The 17,715-nt window shown below is 32.1% G+C and overlaps 3 protein-coding genes across 5 annotated transcripts; all 3 read right to left on the bottom strand.

The window, feature by feature from the left end:
* Positions 1-770: 770 nt before the first annotated feature.
* On the bottom strand, positions 771-5,578 carry LOC123896663 (alpha,alpha-trehalose-phosphate synthase [UDP-forming] 5-like). 3 transcript variants are annotated; one of them, XM_045947053.1, is made up of 4 exons: positions 4,737-5,578; positions 2,373-4,398; positions 1,850-2,123; positions 771-1,291 (listed from the first exon to the last, which is right to left on the bottom strand). In XM_045947053.1, exons 2-4 carry the CDS (start codon positions 4,364-4,366, stop codon positions 986-988), a joined length of 2,574 nt encoding a protein of 857 aa, XP_045803009.1. In that variant the 5' UTR covers positions 4,367-4,398; positions 4,737-5,578; the 3' UTR covers positions 771-985. The 3 variants fall into 3 exon arrangements, with proteins under 3 accessions (XP_045803009.1, XP_045803068.1, XP_045803125.1); XM_045947112.1 differs by having other exon boundaries at positions 5,081-5,578; XM_045947169.1 differs by having other exon boundaries at positions 4,842-5,419.
* Positions 5,579-8,250: 2,672 nt separating this feature from the next.
* On the bottom strand, positions 8,251-9,714 carry LOC123884451 (reticulon-like protein B14). The gene is made up of 5 exons (XM_045933549.1): positions 9,558-9,714; positions 9,151-9,331; positions 8,940-9,069; positions 8,644-8,713; positions 8,251-8,560 (listed from the first exon to the last, which is right to left on the bottom strand). Exons 1-5 carry the CDS (start codon positions 9,625-9,627, stop codon positions 8,391-8,393), a joined length of 621 nt encoding a protein of 206 aa, XP_045789505.1. The 5' UTR covers positions 9,628-9,714; the 3' UTR covers positions 8,251-8,390.
* Positions 9,715-15,032: 5,318 nt separating this feature from the next.
* On the bottom strand, positions 15,033-16,875 carry LOC123898920 (protein MODIFYING WALL LIGNIN-1). Its single transcript, XM_045949963.1, has 3 exons — positions 16,682-16,875; positions 16,391-16,596; positions 15,033-15,494 (listed from the first exon to the last, which is right to left on the bottom strand). The coding sequence occupies exons 1-3, from the start codon at positions 16,772-16,774 to the stop codon at positions 15,212-15,214; spliced, it is 582 nt and encodes a 193-aa protein (XP_045805919.1). The 5' UTR covers positions 16,775-16,875; the 3' UTR covers positions 15,033-15,211.
* Between the last annotated feature and the right edge of the window lie 840 nt (positions 16,876-17,715).

Here is a 17,715-nt window from a genome sequence, read left to right as displayed (position 1 = left end):
AATTTATAAGTTAGCCTATAATTATTTGTTATAGGCTCATACACTATAACCTAATTTATCAGCTATTTGCAATTTTTTTGCCAAAGTCTAAATAAAACAAAAGGAGTCCAACTTAGCAAAAATGAAATTTTCTGTCTTAGTCTAGTGTTTGTTTCATTCAGAGTGATAGATCAACTTCAACTAATTACAAGTTCAAACAATGATATACAAATCCGGAGGCATATGTACTATAACTCGAGTAAGGGGTTTATGGCGGCTGTCATTAAGGTCAATTTTCTCTAAATCTTGCAAATATTTTGTCAACGTGGGGCATAATCGGTCATCTTAGAGATCACATATAATCAAATTTTTGTGCGAATACATGCAAACTTTTTTTTTTCGGAGTTGGATGTCTTCAAAGGTTGTGGATCTAAAATTAGTCTTGACCTTCGGTCATATGTGGAAGAATTTAGTTTGAAAATTATATATATTTTTTTAGTGAATAGTATTTAAGTATCTTTATCTCTTATATTATTGATATTTTAACACACGAATGAATTAAGTTTATTTTATCATAAAAAAATGAAAAATACACGAGAGCTAAAAAATGAAATGGTAGGAGAAATGTCACATGACATTCACAATCCTTGCATTCATTCCCACTCAAGAATTATTACGTTGAAAATTGTAGGAGTAGAAATGATAAATACTCCATCCTAAATTATTTATATTAAGTAGAAATTGACTAAATCATGCATATTATAATGAATCCTATAAAATACAAATGATAATTAGTCACACAATCTCATTCAAAAATTATTTCTATTAATCTAAATTAACCTTCAACAACTTGGATACAATCAATAGTAGCAAACTAGCAACAATGTTGGGATTATAAATTAAAATAGATCTAAAAATCCAGCACAAAATAACAAACCAAGTATTCACAAGTACCACAATTTAGCCAATACAATTAGTATATGTTTCCTACATAGATTAGAAAAGCTTAATGATGAGGAAACTGAGAAGAATTTCTATCAGCAGTTTGCTCAGAAGCATTGGCAAGACCCTGCAACATCCTCAAAATCTCACTTGTGTCTTCCAAGTAATATTTGGCCTTGCTTGGTTTCTGACCAACTGTACAAGGAAAAACATCCGCAATAGGCGATAGCGATGCCCTTGCACTCGTTATTACTCCAAACATGTCTTCATCGGATCTGTCATCTCCAATGCATAGAACAAAATCTGGAACCACTCCCTTTTGTTGCATTGTTATCAGAATACGTTCTGCTACAATACCCTTACTCACACCCTGCACCAAAAATGTCAAGTGGTTCGGTCACAAGAGTGTGTAAAAAGTTCAGGATCATAAAAATAAGGAGACCCTTTAAAAAGTTTCATGACCAAAGATTAGAATTAATTTCAGTTACTTCAAGTCAGTGTTGTCAATCACATATCGCATAAAATAATGGTTTGTTTAAACTCAGCTATGTTACTAAGCTATAGTGTTGCTTATAGCTGCTATTTGACAAATGAAAAATACTTTGTACTAATTAGCATATCACGGAACAATAATGATTTGTTCAAATTCCGCTATGTTACTGTCATAGCTGCTATTTTAAAATACTGCTTCAAGGAAAATAGTATGATTTATGGCACAAACAGCTATCAGCTATGCTAGCATAGCATATAATAAGGTTGTCAAAACATGGCTCTAGACCAGTTATGAGCATAGCTACACTCACCTTGAAGCTTTGGAGGTCCAAATTCAAGTATCCTTTTTAACTAAACAGGCCACAATTCATAACATGGCCACAATTCATAACAATAAGTAGTATGCAAACTACGTCAACTAGTTTTTATTACTAACCTGAGGTTTAACTTCCACAATGCTTGGGCCACTTTTAACTGAAACAGGCTCATTGGTGAGAACACTTTCCAGATGATCAAGAAGCTCCTTAGCTTGACATGAACCGAAATCTCGGTCTGCAAATTCGTAATTCCAAACAAGAGCACTCTCTTTGGACTCTATATTAGAACCGTCCGTAGTTTCTGTATATAACTGCATAACTGGCTCAGCAATCTGTTTCCAGTCAAAATCAGGCACAGAAACACAAGTTTCCCATTCTTCAGTATGACTTGTCCTGGAAAAAAGGTATAAGATTCTTCAGTTTAAGTACCTAAGCAAGCTTAACCAAAGAAAATAATTTATTTTACCCTAAGTATGATCTCTCAATCAAAACCAAATTTCATCATCCTTGATAAAATAAACAGGTAGTAAAAAAATAAAATCATTGTAGTACATGGAAAAACAACAACCATTAATACAATTCACAGTCACCACAAAACACATGCATAAGCAGCACAACACAAGGAAAAATAACATAACATACCTCACAAAATAGCCGTGCTCTGCAGCAAGTCCAAGCTTTTGACAAGAAGAAAACCATTCAGTAAGAGTCTTTCTCTCTTTTCCACTTACAATGAAAACACAATTCTTGGTGTCATTGCACAGGCTATTCAAGATGGAAACAGCTTCAGCATTAGGTGTTGTACTAATTGATCCAAGCTGGACCATAGTACTGTCATAATCCAAAAGAATAGCTCGGTGCTTTGTCCTCTTATAAGCTGAAACAATATGTTCCACGGATAGCTTTCTAAAGTTTGGATCCAAAGCGATTACTCGAAATCCTAAACCAAAACCAATTCCCCAGCATCTCCTCCTCAGATGATCCCTACAAGCCCTTTCCAGATCCTGCAAGAAGCTACGAGCCCAATAGGCAACATCGTGCGTACTAACGTACCTATAATGCTTCTCATGCCGCATTTGTTTTTCAGACTCTGCGACCATTAAGGCAGAATCCATAGCTTCAGCAACAGCATCAATATTCCACGGATTCACCCGAATTGCGCCACTTAATGACGGAGAGCAACCGATGAACTCGGACACCACCAGCATGCTCTTCTTTTGGTTATTTGAGTTTATTCCTAAAATTCCATCTATCTTCTCATTTCCTTGTCTACAAATGATATACTCATAAGGTATAAGGTTCATCCCATCTCTCACTGCTGTAACAAGACAACATTCTGCAATTGTATAATAAGCGATTCGCTCGTAACTCTGGAGCGTTGTATCAATCAAGATTACGGGTGTGTATCCAGGCCTTCCAAATGTGTCATTTATCCTTTTCACAGTCGCATAAGTTTCACACTGCACTTCTTGCACATCTTTTCCGCGGCCTCTAGCAGGGTTTGCGATTTGAACCAGAACAACTTTCCCCCTCTTATCAGCATGTTGTAAAAGCAATTGTTCCATTGCCAAAAGTTTTAAGCTGATTCCTTTGAAGATATCCATGTCATCCACCCCAAGCATCACTGTTTGACCTTTGAACCTGTTTCTTAACTCCGCAACCTTGCTTTCTGTCTCAGATAGATTCATGACTGATTCAAGCTGACCTATATGAATACCAACAGGAAGAATCTTAATGCTAACAGTTCTTCCATAGTACTCAAGACCGATATAGCCTCGCTTTGATTGATAAGCAATCCCTAGCATTCTACTGCAGCAGGAGAGGAAATGTCTAGCATAGTCAAAAGTATGAAATCCTATAAGGTCAGAATTCAGAAGAGCTCTAAGAAGTTCATCCCTAACAGGAAGGGTTCGGTATATCTCGGAAGAAGGAAAAGGACTATGGAGGAAGAATCCTAGCCTTGCCCTATTAAATCTCTTTCTCAAAAATGTTGGAAGAACCATCAAGTGATAGTCATGAACCCAAACAAAGTCCTCATCAGGGTTAATGACTTCCATCACTTTATCTGCAAATATCTTGTTAACAGAAACATAAGCCTGCCAAAGGGATCTATCGAACCGACCACCAAGATCAGGTGACAGTGGAAGCATGTAATGAAACAAAGGCCACAGATGCTGTTTACAGAAACCATGATAGAATTTAGTGAAAAGTTCAGGAGGGAGGAAAGTTGGTACACATTTGAAATTGTCAAGCAAGTACTGAGCAACATCATCTTGCTCAATAGGATCGATTTCTTCTTTAAGACAACCGATGTAGATTGTTTCGACATCATCACCAAGACCATCTTTCAGCTGTAAAAGAAGTGAGTCCTCATCCCAAGTGAATTCCCATTTACCATTCTCCTCTTTCCTTTGTGCCTTTAATGGAAGTTGGTTGCCAACAATGATCATCCTCTCTTGAGAGATGGAGGAAGGTGCATCAGAACCAACACTATTGTTGGATTCATCATCTAATTCAGATAGTACTCCAGCAACAGTTGCAACTCTAGGAAGCCTTTTCTTCTCGCGACCGAAACCGAAAGCCGGCGAGCCACATGAAGTAAGATCTAACAAGTTTGAATATGACCTTGAAACCATTTTGCTTATACTGATATTTCTCACTCACAGTCCTACAAAATAAAAATAAAAATGCAATTTCAGATTTCTGAAAACAGATTAAACATCATCATCATCACTCATACACCAAAACTAGTAAATGTTACTTAAGACAGTTGAATGAAAAATCTGACACATGAGATGAGACCCATTTCAGCTGGATTTGACAAAATTAAATACATTGACCATTTGAGAAAATTATATTTAGAAAAAATACAGCATTGAACTTAAAAAAAAAGACAGATTTAACAATTTGACAAAATCCAAGATAGATCATTTAAATCTAATAATAGAACTAATAATAATAACATCAACAACTACCAGAAATAAAATAAATAAATAAAAAAATCACCTAGAATTGGGGCAATGGCAATGTTAAGGAACAGTAAGAGTTGAAGGAAGAAGCGTTTTACAACAGCAATGAATGAAAAATGATTCCTTTTTATTTGTTCCTAACCTTGAATGAATGTTAGTTGAAGATGAGACATACTACACACACACACACACACACCCCAAAGATTCTTCTTCTTAGTGAAGAATATCACTCACTCACAGTCACAGTCACAATCAGAAATGGTGTGTGAAGTGAGAATTAACTTTTACAACTTTTTTGTCTATATAAACAGAAAAGGGTATTCTTGAATACATGCATTTTCATTCATTGATTCATTCATCATCAAAGTGTGATATTTTTACCTTACACAACCAACCAAACAACGACAAATGGGATGTCTTTATACAAAGAAAACAACTTCATTCATTCACTCGGTGAGTGATGATGTGTGATGACATTATTGTTATTACCAAACCAAACCCCCGTAGTAAACCAAACCATGTTCCTTAATTAATTAACCATGGTTTGTGTTTTACTTAATCAGGGATTAACTGAGGAGATAGATTCTTTCTTCTTTAGAGTATTGCACATTTGCACTGCCATCACCACCACCACTAAAGAGATTCTTTCTTTCTCATTGTTCTTACTTACTACTACTACCTACCACCACAGCGCGTGTAACACACTGCTAGCATTGTTTGTTTGTTTGTGAAGAAGAATGTGATTCTTTAGTATTGTGAGAGTGCGTGTATTTCATACGTTTGTCTGTGGAAAAATACAACAACTACAGTATCTATCTATATAGTACTAATTCATGAAATTATTAATTAATATGAGCTTTTTAAATTGTGTTTTAGACAAGATTAAGGACTGATATGATATGATATTCTTAAATACGAACGGCTTGAGAGTTCGCTTTTGAGTTACGCGCAGTGTTGCTCAATAATATTGCAACAAGTGTCCGGTGGATTAATACATGTAGTACTACGTTAGTTGCACCACTCAAGGTGTATATATGGAATGGATGATTCTTATACGGATTCAAACTTACTCCACTTTCAGAATATATATGTTAAATAGACGAATGACATAAAATAAAAACTTAACGCCAATTATTTAAAATTAGAATTCTTTGAAAAAACTCATTTCATGTTTCCTTTCTCTCAATTGAGTTTTGGATACTTTGCTTTACGAAATTAAAATGTTAAAGAGTAGTGTAATTAAAACTTTCTTATTTGATTGTACCAGTTGCATCAATAATAATTTACCTGCCAATTATATTAAGGCTATGATTAGTCTAAAAAAGTAAGTTGGTTATTGATGTTGAAGGGATTAAGGTGTGCTGTGTCCACTTGACTTGGGTGTTTTGTTAGTTGCTATCACCTTCTAAAATTGTAATTATTATTGATGCGACGTAACTCCTTGCTGGGATATTGGAGTTGTGTTGTGTGCACTTACAAAATAATCCCGTACATATATATGACCATCAGATTAAGATTGAACGGTCCAAATTTTAAATGATCAATGATCATAATAAAAATCAAATGCCTACAATCATTTAGCAGTTATAATTGAACGAAGGTGTTAAAAATCTTAATTAAATCGGTGTGTATATGAATTAAACTATATTTATATTTTTATTTGGTTATCATTTTTTTCTTGATTTTTTTATTCCAAAACAAAAGTAACATTCAGTTTCTTTAACTTTTTTTTTTCCTTTTATAACAATGAGGGTCTAAGCCCCAACAAAAAGAGAGAGATTACAGTGGTATTAATCGAGGAGTAGAGTACCCTAAACTATCAGCAAATAGAAAATGACTAATTTGACTCGGACAATTCTTAAAGAAAATAGTATCACAATCTAATGAGCAACCTATGATTTTGCTTCTCTATATGAGCGTGATATCTTCACTTTCAATTGAAATCAAGCATCCTACCAATATTCTTCACAAAAGAGATCCCCAAAAGCACTATCGGTCACACCAGTCTTAACAACATGAGCTACCGTCATCGAGTCTACCTCTAATTCCACCAACCTACCTTGATCCCAAACTCCAAGCATACGCTAAACCTTCCGATAAGCCCCATAGTTCCGCTATAAAAGCACTACAATCACCTTGCAAAACTGCCAAGCCAAAATGCCCCTACTATCTCTAATTATGTCACCACAACCAGCAGTCAATTTCCTTGTTTACTAGCTCCATAAGTTATATTTGATTAAGAGTAGATTCAATTTTATTACCATAATAAATACGAAATATGAAAAATATTTAATTAAGGGATGATCAAACGCTGTTTTTTGTTTTGTCTTCTTTCAAGTGAGTGCAGTTGTTGAAAAGGACAGTTCATTACAATGATGGTGGAAATGGTGTCTCCTGATGTACATGTATAGTAATAGTAGTATCTGTATCACTCAACGGTGGAAGATGTTACAAGCAAGCAAGCAAGCATTTGGTACTTGAAAATGAAATGTCAAATGTGTGGTGTGTTTGTGTCCAATACTACTATACGTTTAGAGTCAGCCTGGATTTTTTTTCATTCATTTATTTTAAAAGTAGTATGATATGAAAAAATAACGTATAAAAGTGATTTACACCATTATACTCACCAGAGATAAAGGTAACAAATTCATACCCTTTGCCATGGACCTTAGATTATAATGTATGAGTAATTTATTTTTAGCTTCTCCCAAAACTATTGTTGTTTTGTTTCTTTTTGGCTTAGCCACTTTTGTATAAAAATAAAGTTGGGGTTTACGTGACCTTGCCCTTAAGCATTAGTACGTGGCCTTGCCTATAAAAGTTGTTAACCGTTAACTAATAAAGAGAGTATATGTGGGGAATCCCAACCCCACTATTTATTTGTTCCAACATCATTCTTCTCCACCAACTCAAAGTGAAAGTGATGATAATTATTATTGTTAGTAAAAAAATAGTGGTGATTTATTTATAAGCCAATCTTCTTGCTGGAAGATGGGTCATTTGTGAATAGAGTGTAAATGAGATCAAATTAGTGAATGTTATAAAAACTAAAGTATGTTACAACTGTTCTAACAAATAATTAGTTTTCTTCTCATTGTATGTAAGTTGTTGGATATTTGATGAGGACATGAGTCTAACGTATCACAAGATTTAAGACGAATTTAAAGATGAGACTTTTTGAAAATTTATAATATTTTTTTGAATATTAATAAAATAAATGTTGATTTAATATTTTTTTTTCATATGTTTTAGTATTCTCAATAGAAAATTAAGAGAAGGGTGTATTGTGTAGCAAAAACTAGTGGTTACAATGCATAATTAATATATGGGTCTAGTATACATTTGGATCTTCTCTCATAGGCCATAAGTCTAACACAAGATGGATAAGTGAGGTGTCTTGAGTTCAAATCTTAACCCCTGCTTATAAAATACGACGTCCTTACCAACTGAGCTAATCTAACGGGGACATGTCTAAAAGTATTATCAACATTATAATTTGTTCTTGATAAATTGATAGGCATACTTTAATTTTAGTTTTACTTTTATGATAATTTGCCTTGTTAGTGATTATTATTAAATTAATTCAGAGAATACAAATATGCTGTAGCCAATTGATGGCAAAAGCAGAGGAAATTAAAGAGAGTACATGTTATATTTTATTATTTCATGCGTGACAGAGAGGATCTAAAAATCATCTTAACTTCTTTTCTTTCACTGGTCCCCTTGGAATCCTGTTGAGAACTGTTGAATCCAATTTATTGAACAATCTCTTCACATCTTGGTTTCCTTTACTTGCTAGATAATCCACCTCATGTTCATACCTCTCATACATAATGGGAAGTGTCACCAAGCATAAAAATGCTGTAGATACATAGTATCACATATTAATAATTTAATAATAAAGGCCCAAATAATAAAATGAATGTTTGTAATTGGAATCTTACTTGTATATAGTAAATTGACAGTGCTGAAGAAATTTCCAATAGTAGACATGATCCATAGGCCAGCAATTGTCTGAAACTCAATTACTTTGGTGTCAACAAATAGATTAATTAAAAATTATTAAATATATTTTAAGTCGCAATCAGGCCAGGCTCGGGTCCTATGCACGTGTCACATCGATCATGACACAGAGCCTCTTAAAAATAGGGGGCTAAACAAAATTATATTTTTACAAGAACAAAAAATATATTTCACGCGCGCACATCTATATAATAGAAAATAGTTTATTTTACCATACCACAAAGAAGAATCTGAGATCTTTTCCAGTTGCAATGTCATAAAATTTTCTCAAGAAGAAGTTAAACTTATTATGAAGGAATCTAACGGTGTAATCTGGGATTTCAAGATCATAGATATTAGGAAGTCTCCTGCAATGCAACATACATAAATAATGTTTAATCCAAATGTTACAAAAGAAGGCTTTTTGATAAGGTTGGAAATAGAATTACCATGTGATTAGTCCAGCTGCATTATGCCAAACAAAGAGAATGAGCATAAGGGCTATGAGGATGTGACATAGAAGAGTAACAAGATTATATTCCACTACTTCAAAGAGAAACCAAACCATTGAAAATCCAGCTACAAATGCTGCCGATAATTTCTTGTCTTTCCATAGCAAGATATCAGCAACTGCAAAATCATAACATTCACAAAGCAAAATATTGAGTACATGGTGCCCTTATGTTTCAAATGTTTCCTTTTTTTTGTCCGTCAAGTAGTATAATGGTTAAAGTTGTTTCTTAAGGTGAGTAGGTGAAAGTATCTGAATTCGAACATTGACCATATATGTTTTACAATGTCTCTACAAAATATGTTCCGAACAATTCAAAAAGTAAAAAAATTAAAGAGATCTTACTCTTTCCTCCACCAAGGACAGAGTGAAGTGGTCTACCAAACAAACCAGGTCCATTGTAACGGGTTGGCATGACTATGAATTAATGAATGAAATTTGTCTTAATATTTTTCTGTTTGGTGATTGTACCAAACAAAGTTAATATTTCCTAGTACGTACGTTGTGTTCTGTTCCATGCGTGGTGAGGCCATTAATATATGTGATGTATTAAAGGATATTATGGTTCTAAGCTTTGTAACCAAGAAATTAATCAAATCAATATTATTTGAATAGAGAGCTAGGTAAGGTATGGCTTTGGCATGGCTTTCAAGTTTTAATTATTTCCTCGTGCCCACATATGATTAAGATGCATTGGTAGGGTCTTGCGTTTACCCTCGTACATGTCTCATACTTTGTTTTTTTAGTAATTATTATTTGTTTTTTTTTATTCTCCTTTATTTTATTTTTTTATAATCTAGTAGCTAGACTCATATTTTAAATATGAAAAAACGTAAAATTTCAAATCAAACCCGAATCACTGCATATCAGTGCTCATAACTGAATTATACTTGCAAAATTATGTGTTTATTTTATTTAAGGATTTACAATGAATTTGTAAATCTTTAATATATATTTTTTCAATATTATTTGCAATTTCATGAAGAAATAAAAAAGTTACGTGATTTAAAATTTGGCCGAAAGATAACTGAAAACTAGATCAAATATAACATTGAATTAAAATTTTAAATTCTAAAATATGTTACAATAATACGTAATGTGTTAGGCTGACATTATATATATATATATATATATATATATATATATATATATATATATATATATATATATATATATATATATATATATATATAACTCTTCTTTTCTTATTTTATAACATTCGTTATTTAAGTAGTAAATGAGTAATATTAGGACACGCGAAAAACTCCGGGTGCCAAAAGAAACTTTCACATATCAAACTGGTACTGTTGCAATAGGCAACTCATCTTTTTAACCTCGAAAATTTTAATTTTATCCTTGCAGAAAAATTCGGTATGCATAAACCGAATTTTTCTAGTGCAAATTCAGGAAAAATTCGGTAAACAAAACCCGATTATTTTTTCAAGACAAAAAAAAAGGTAAACAGAAACCGGATATTTTATAGAAGGACAAAAACAGAAATCAAAGGGGTGAAAAAGAAAGGTGGGAAGAGAATTTATCAAATGTGTATATGGGCTGGATTGATTATTTGAATCATAGCCCAACATATTAGTATGTCTAAGTGGAATATAAAGACTCGATTTTTTAAGATTATAAAAAAAAAATAAAAAACTCGATTTTTTTAAGTTTATAATATTTCCTCTATTTTAAAATGAGTATCTATTTTTAAAAAAATTATGAGTTGTTACCGATATTTAAAAAATGTAGTTGGATTATTTAAATAATTTAAAAATGTAAAATAATATAAAAATTAAATGAAATCTATTTATAAAAAGAATTTAATTTATATACAATGTCTGTGTAAAATTATTTTACACATGCACTCAATAATATATCAACACATCATGTATGGTATTTAAAAATACATAATATGTCACATTCATTAAATGATGTGGCAACACATCATTGGATAATGTGTAAAAAAAATTTACACTATCGGTGCATATAATTTAAACTCTTAAAAAAAACTTAAATAAGTGTAATGGACGTAAATATTCTTATGTGGTATGAAATGTGGCCACATCACTAACTTTTTTTAACATTTTTATTGATATATATCCATTTGTATTTATACTACACAGTAGAAACTCTTTAAATTAATGCTCGGTAAATTAATAAATTGTCTAAAATAATAAATTTGTCCGGTCCCGACTTGGGCCAATGTAAAAAATTGAAAAACTCGATAAAATAATAAGATAATAATTTTTCGGGAGATCCCTTTATAATTTTTGGTCCCAAGAAAATCATAAATTAACAATTCATAGAAACTGAAAAAAAAATATTGAACACATTTGTTCCTCTTGTTTACATTTACTGTACTTCAAAAGTCATTATTGATTTTCAATGCATATGAACACAATAGTTACTAATTTACATTAAGTCTCAAGGTTCGCTGCAACGTAATTCTAAGAGGCATAAAATAATTTGCCTTTTTGTTTGGTATGTAAAGTATAATTACTTAAAAACTCTTTAGATTAATAATTATTAATTTATTGATAAATTAATAACTCTCTAAATTAATAAATTTCTCCGGTCCTGACATTATTAATTTAAAGAGTTTCTACTGTAGTATTATTTATTATTAATGATGAAATGTTGTAAGTATTTTTTTCAGTGTTAAAAAATAGAAGAAAAAAACTCAAATGTTGACTGCTGCCCATCATATATTGCACATTTCACATCGCCGAAAGTCTTTCGGCCTTCAGCGTGACATGCTACAGAAAGTTCCTTAATTAAACAAAATTATGAAAAGTAATGCATCATAAAAAACAAATACTAGTACCAACCAAAAATTATTCTATGTGGTTTTTGAAAATCTCTTGCTTGATGAAGTATATAATTTTTTTGAGTGTCTATATCCTTTAATAGTAAAAAATATTAAGTTTTTATTATAAAAAAATGTACATTCAATAGATTGAAAACTAAAATACTTAATATTTTTAATAAATTATTTCTTTATTTAAAATATTTAAACAATTCTTTTTTTTTTATAAGCAAATATTGAAACAATTCTTTGAAGACGCTCATTAACAAGATTTGAATTCTTTGTTATCAATATCCCGCTCAAAATTTTAGACACCCCAAAATAAAAAAGAAAATGCTAATATAAGCAAACGTATTTAGTCATACTTTTTGAAGCAATATAGCCATGCAATTAATTAATTGGACGAAATTTTGTTTTTTATGGCTTTCTATCAAAGTGGGAGAAGAGTTTTAAGTTACATATTCAGAGTGTATGATTTGTTTATTGAAAGTGAGCTATTATTTTAGATTGGTTGATAGAAAAACAAATTTATATAGCAACAATAGATCGGTATAAATGGAAAGAGATTTGAATAATTTAAACAATTGTCGGATGTTCAATCTCTAATTTTTACATTAAAATTTATGAGAGAAAGCTTTTATGCACATTCAAATTCCACATAACTTGAATGATTAATCTCTGGTTATGCGCAATTGTTCTTTGTTCTCTACAATCCTTTGAATTAATAGGTCGTGCCAAAACCTATGATCCTCTACCATGACCTTAGTCAAATGAGCGATCCAATGAGTATTCAATTGAGCAATGACTGCACAATAAAGCAAAAGGCCTCCGCAAATTCATGATGATCAAAATATGGAGTGTCCAACTTTAGCACTGTTTCCCATCCATGAAACCCTTGTTCATTTGATGGATAATCTTTTATAGTAGACAGCACCCTTTTCCTAAGGTCACATAAGTGACATAACATAATATAATACTACTAGATCCCCTCCTTGTACTATAAATAGTGAAGAGATCCATACTTAATTCATATATCATTTGTATGTCCTAGATTATCATTACTCACCCTTCAAATTTTATTAAACTTTTTTAAGTGTCCATTTTCTCTCTTTGAAAAATGAAGTTTTCATATGTAACATTTTGCATTGTCCTTACTTTGCTCCTTGCAAAGACAGAGTTATCAATGGGAGTAACATGTAATGCATTACAGCTGATTGCATGTGCAAATGCCATCACTTCCTCAAACCCTCCTTCTGCAATATGTTGCAGTAAATTGAAGGAACAAAAGCCTTGTCTTTGCCAATATTTGAAAGATCCCAACCTTAAGAAACTTGTTAACTCTCCCAATGCCATCAAGGTTGCTGACACATGTGGCTCCCCATTTCCTATTTGCTAGACATGACATGAGTATCAATCTTGTCATATGCCATCAATGTTGTATGTTTTTTCTATGTGTTTTACTTTGTTTTGTTTCATATCAAGTGCAGAAAAAAGATCCTCCTATTATCTCTCAGTTTGGTTTTGGTCATGTTATTACACTGTGTGACCTTTGTCTGTTGTTGTTGTAGGATTTCATTTTGATCTTGTATCACCTATTCGTCTGTTTTAATGAATGTTGTCTGCTATTGTTGTGTTATGACATTGACTACAATGAATTTCATTTGTTTTACTGTCCAAATTAAATTATCTCTAGTCACTTCTCACCACTTTTTCTGTTAAACTACATTATATTTGACACTTTATTGTCCAAAACAATTAGGGGGAAAACAGGGTTGATGGGGTTTCAACTTCCAACCATACAATACAACTATATATATAGTTGACCAGCCACTGCTTGTTCAAGACTGTTAATAATGAAGAAAATGGGATGCATGTCCTATGTGATTAAAATTTAACCGATTTGTACAAAAACCAAAGTTAAATAAATTCAAAATAAGATGTGCAGTTTATGAACATGAAAGGGATGCATATAACTATGGTGCCGCGAAAATGTAAAAAAACCCATTTTTGGTGTGTCTGTTAACACTTCCTTCCGGCTTCCTCGAGAGAAAGGAGTCCTGTGTAAATAAAGTATGCTCAACTATTGTTTTAACTTTTAAGAGCCTTGCTATATGGTGCGAAAGATATGCATGACTAGCCACTAACTTTCTTAACTATTTTTTACGGTTGTATTTGAAGTTCCTTAGTAACTTGAGGCATGCCACATTGCTTTGTGTAATATCTTTCAATCATAGGATGATTTAAGAAGCAAAATAATGAACGTGGTAATGAGAGCAATAAATTTTCAAACATAACTATTAAATAAAATTGAAAATTGATCTTGGGAGAATTGACTGCTGCAAAGTTATTCTAAACCTCACCTTCACACATTCTGATAATCTCACAACCATCGTTATCAATAGAAGAAATTGGATAAAGTTAATGGTACATGAACAGAACCAAAAAATTACATTTAAAATTGATATGAGCACATGATAAGGACCAAAGTTTTTTGAAATAATCATAATAAATATGAAATGGGGCCAAATGCCTTGACATTTCAATTTAGCAATCAGCAGATCGGATAGTACAAGATATTTGATGGAGGCAAGTAAGTGAGTAACACAAAATTCAAATATCAAATATTGCAGAGAGAAAAAATTTACAAGTATACAAGTACAGCCACACAACAAGACAATAAACAAAGCGGTAGACAAAATGATTGGGGAGAAGGAAGAAAGATGGAGCCTTAATAAACTGATACATTTGCACCAAGAGAGACCAGTAAATTTATCATTCTTTCTGGAAAGTGAAAATCTTGAACTCGACTAGAAGGCTTTCATAATAATTTTACTCAAAGTACCAAGAAATATTTTATCACAATAACGCAAGCATTCGATGCACTAATGCAACACTTTCAAACTGGAAACTGGAAACTAGAATATACTGAACTCCTCACCATACCACTACTATCTATTTATCTATATATATATATATATATATATATATATATATATATATATATATATATATATATATTGTTTCAAGCATTCTCCTATTAAGGCATAAATATCACATATACTACTCTACCAACAAGATTTTTCAACACATTGTTCTTTCCTTAACCCCCGAAATACCTTATCCAACAAAAAAGTAAAATGCACCACCAAAATTTTGTAAATTAATAGCCCAGCAGCATGTTGAAAGCAGTAAATCTTCAGGGCTTTTCAGATTCAGGAACTTGATTGTGTGTGGCCAATCCAATACCTTCGTTTTGGTGCTTCTCCCAGAAGCCAGTATCAGCCTTGGAGTGTGCCCAATAGTACAAAACAGAAACCAACATAGAGAACAGGGTCAAGGCAGCCCCAGCAGCAAACACACCTTTGCGAAGTGTGGCGCAAGATAAGTTATGCTTATTAAAATACCCTCGGTACTTTGTGTGGTATGCATTCCTAGCAGACCCTGCTAACAAGCACGCCTCCGCTCCCAAAAAACCAAGCCTGATTTTACAGCAACAATAATAAAAAAAAAAACATCATTTTCATCGATTGTATATGTAAGCATTTACACTTCAAGATTGAAGACATGTCCGACACATATTTGTGTCTAACATAGATACAACAATTACTTTAATTTTCTCAACTTATTAACAATGTAAGTGTGGATTACGTTGGAGCGCATTCAGAATGCTTGCAGTCAGTAATCCCTGCATTCACGCAGTCGGCACATCGCTGGCCGCTGCATCTAGATCAGATAGTCCATATTTCAATATAAATTTTATATTAAAAAAAAACAAACTAAATTATGGAGCTTGAAATCTAGACTGTCCTACCTTGATATAACACCCATTAATGTACATCACGTTCAACCACTTCAATTTTGATCAAATTATTATGGAAAATGCTAAACAGTGTCCCGGCCCCGGGACATTGGTTAAGGTTGTTAATATGGAAATTTTATTTGGAATTTGTGGATTCAATGCATTAAAAGATGTAAAAAGTTATCTTTCCATCATTAATTTTATCATTTATTTCTATTTTTAGTATGTTTAACCCCGAGGCACTATTTAGCATGACCCAATTATTATTTATGTCTACATGTACATGCTTCATAGATTTCTATCCAATTCAATACTATATGAACTCAAACCACCAAATTCCAAATTTAGCTCAATTAGATATCTCATCTTTAACTTCAAAATCGACAATGAATTCACCAAGTTAATTTGTTTATTAAAACCATATTTTTAAGTTTCCCCCTTCTTTAACCATGAGCAATCTACTATTTACTAATTCAAAGTAAGAGTGTGTTTGATCTACTAAAATATGAATGAACAAAAAAGAAAACAGCAATTGATAGGGTTTATAAGGGATAGTAATAATTTGGAGTGTGTTACCATGAGAGAATGAAGAAGATGGTGGCACAAGTGGTGGAGCAACCAGTGACAAGACCTTTCCCACAGCAGAGACATCTAGTGACGGCGTTAAGGACAGTTTGACTGAGAAGCAGGAGAGTGAAAGCAGCAAGGCCGTAGACGGTGGAAGCGTCGGTGGTGTAAACACAGAAAGTTCGGTCGTCATACTTATCAGGCTTCACTGTGGCCTGAAAAGCAGATTTAAGAAACAAAAACAAGATTAGTTTAGTTAGCGGTGTTAATTAATTACTGTAACGAGAAAAAGGGATTTACCTCACTACGACGTCGTTCGGCACCAATAGCGAAAACAAAAGCAAGGAGATGAAGAAAGATGATAAGGACTATAATGGTCAGAGAAACAGCCATGATTTCTTCTTAGTTGATTTTGTTTCTTCTCAGTTCTCACTCACTCACTCACTCACTCATTTCTTGAGTTCATATCTTGAGTGACTGGTGTGTCTTTATTCGGCTCCAGCTTTATTTATTATTATTATTATTACAAAATAGAAAATAATAATATTGTTCAACTCTTTTTCTTTTTAGTTTCTATATTCCCACTTCTCCAAATCCACTTTTTTCCTTTATATCCGTTTCTTTTTTTGACTTTTTTCTTTTACATTATTTTGTTTATTTATACAATTATAGGAATGTAACCAAAAAAAAAAATACAATTATAGGAAACTTTTATGGTATATTTGAATTTCGAGTAATCTTTAAATTAATTCATTTTTATGAATAAAAAATGTATTCTTTGACTATTATATTTTAGAGAAAATAATTTCATAAGAATAAAATACAATTTTATTGTTTATAAGTATTATATTGATTTTTTTTACATTTTTCGTAATAAAAAAATTTAAATTTTATTTTCTTGACAATTTAGGTATCTTATTAATATTTAAAAAAAATCACAATTTTGCATACATCTTTCAATATCTTATTAATATAGATGTGTCGAGGACGAACAATACAAATTTATTTTGATCAATCACCATCATCCTAATTGAGAGTAATGCTTGCACTTTTAGAGAAACATGAATTGTTGTTGAAAATTCAATTTCCTTTAAAGTATTTTTTTTATTAATATTATGGACATATGGTTCTCAAGAAAACGGATTCATATAATTTAGAGTTCGACTGCTAGATAAATAAAATATATGACCATAAATTGTTTCGGCCAGAAACTTAACTCCGATTTTTCCGAACAGTTCGTTCCAGGGAGAGTTAATTTTAAACTATATGAAACACTTCCTCACCTAATAGTTTCCTAGATTATAATTGATGATATTGTATAATGTATCTATTGA

The sequence above is a fragment of the Trifolium pratense genome, linkage group LG1, assembly GCF_020283565.1.
Source record: "Trifolium pratense cultivar HEN17-A07 linkage group LG1, ARS_RC_1.1, whole genome shotgun sequence".
Taxonomy (NCBI): Eukaryota; Viridiplantae; Streptophyta; class Magnoliopsida; order Fabales; family Fabaceae; genus Trifolium; species Trifolium pratense.
The sequence above is the reverse complement of the archived record's forward strand: the minus strand, read 5'-3'. Positions and strand labels throughout refer to the sequence as shown.

Coding starts and splice junctions, on each gene's coding strand:
- LOC123896663 (XM_045947053.1), bottom strand. CDS start 4,366: ATGGTTTCAAGGTCATATTCAAACTTGTTAGATCTTACTTCATGTGGC. Junction 2,124..2,372: donor GAGCACGGCTATTTTGTGAG/GTATGTTATGTT, acceptor CCTTTTTTCCAG/GACAAGTCATACTGAAGAAT. Junction 1,292..1,849: donor TTGTGGAAGTTAAACCTCAG/GTTAGTAATAAA, acceptor TTTTTGGTGCAG/GGTGTGAGTAAGGGTATTGT.
- LOC123884451 (XM_045933549.1), bottom strand. CDS start 9,627: ATGCCAACCCGTTACAATGGACCTGGTTTGTTTGGTAGACCACTTCAC. Junction 9,332..9,557: donor TGTCCTTGGTGGAGGAAAGA/GTAAGATCTCTT, acceptor ATGATTTTGCAG/TTGCTGATATCTTGCTATGG. Junction 8,714..8,939: donor ATCTCAGATTCTTCTTTGTG/GTATGGTAAAAT, acceptor ATTGAGTTTCAG/ACAATTGCTGGCCTATGGAT.
- LOC123898920 (XM_045949963.1), bottom strand. CDS start 16,774: ATGGCTGTTTCTCTGACCATTATAGTCCTTATCATCTTTCTTCATCTC. Junction 16,597..16,681: donor CCGAACGACGTCGTAGTGAG/GTAAATCCCTTT, acceptor TCTGCTTTTCAG/GCCACAGTGAAGCCTGATAA. Junction 15,495..16,390: donor ATCTTCTTCATTCTCTCATG/GTAACACACTCC, acceptor CTGTAAAATCAG/GCTTGGTTTTTTGGGAGCGG.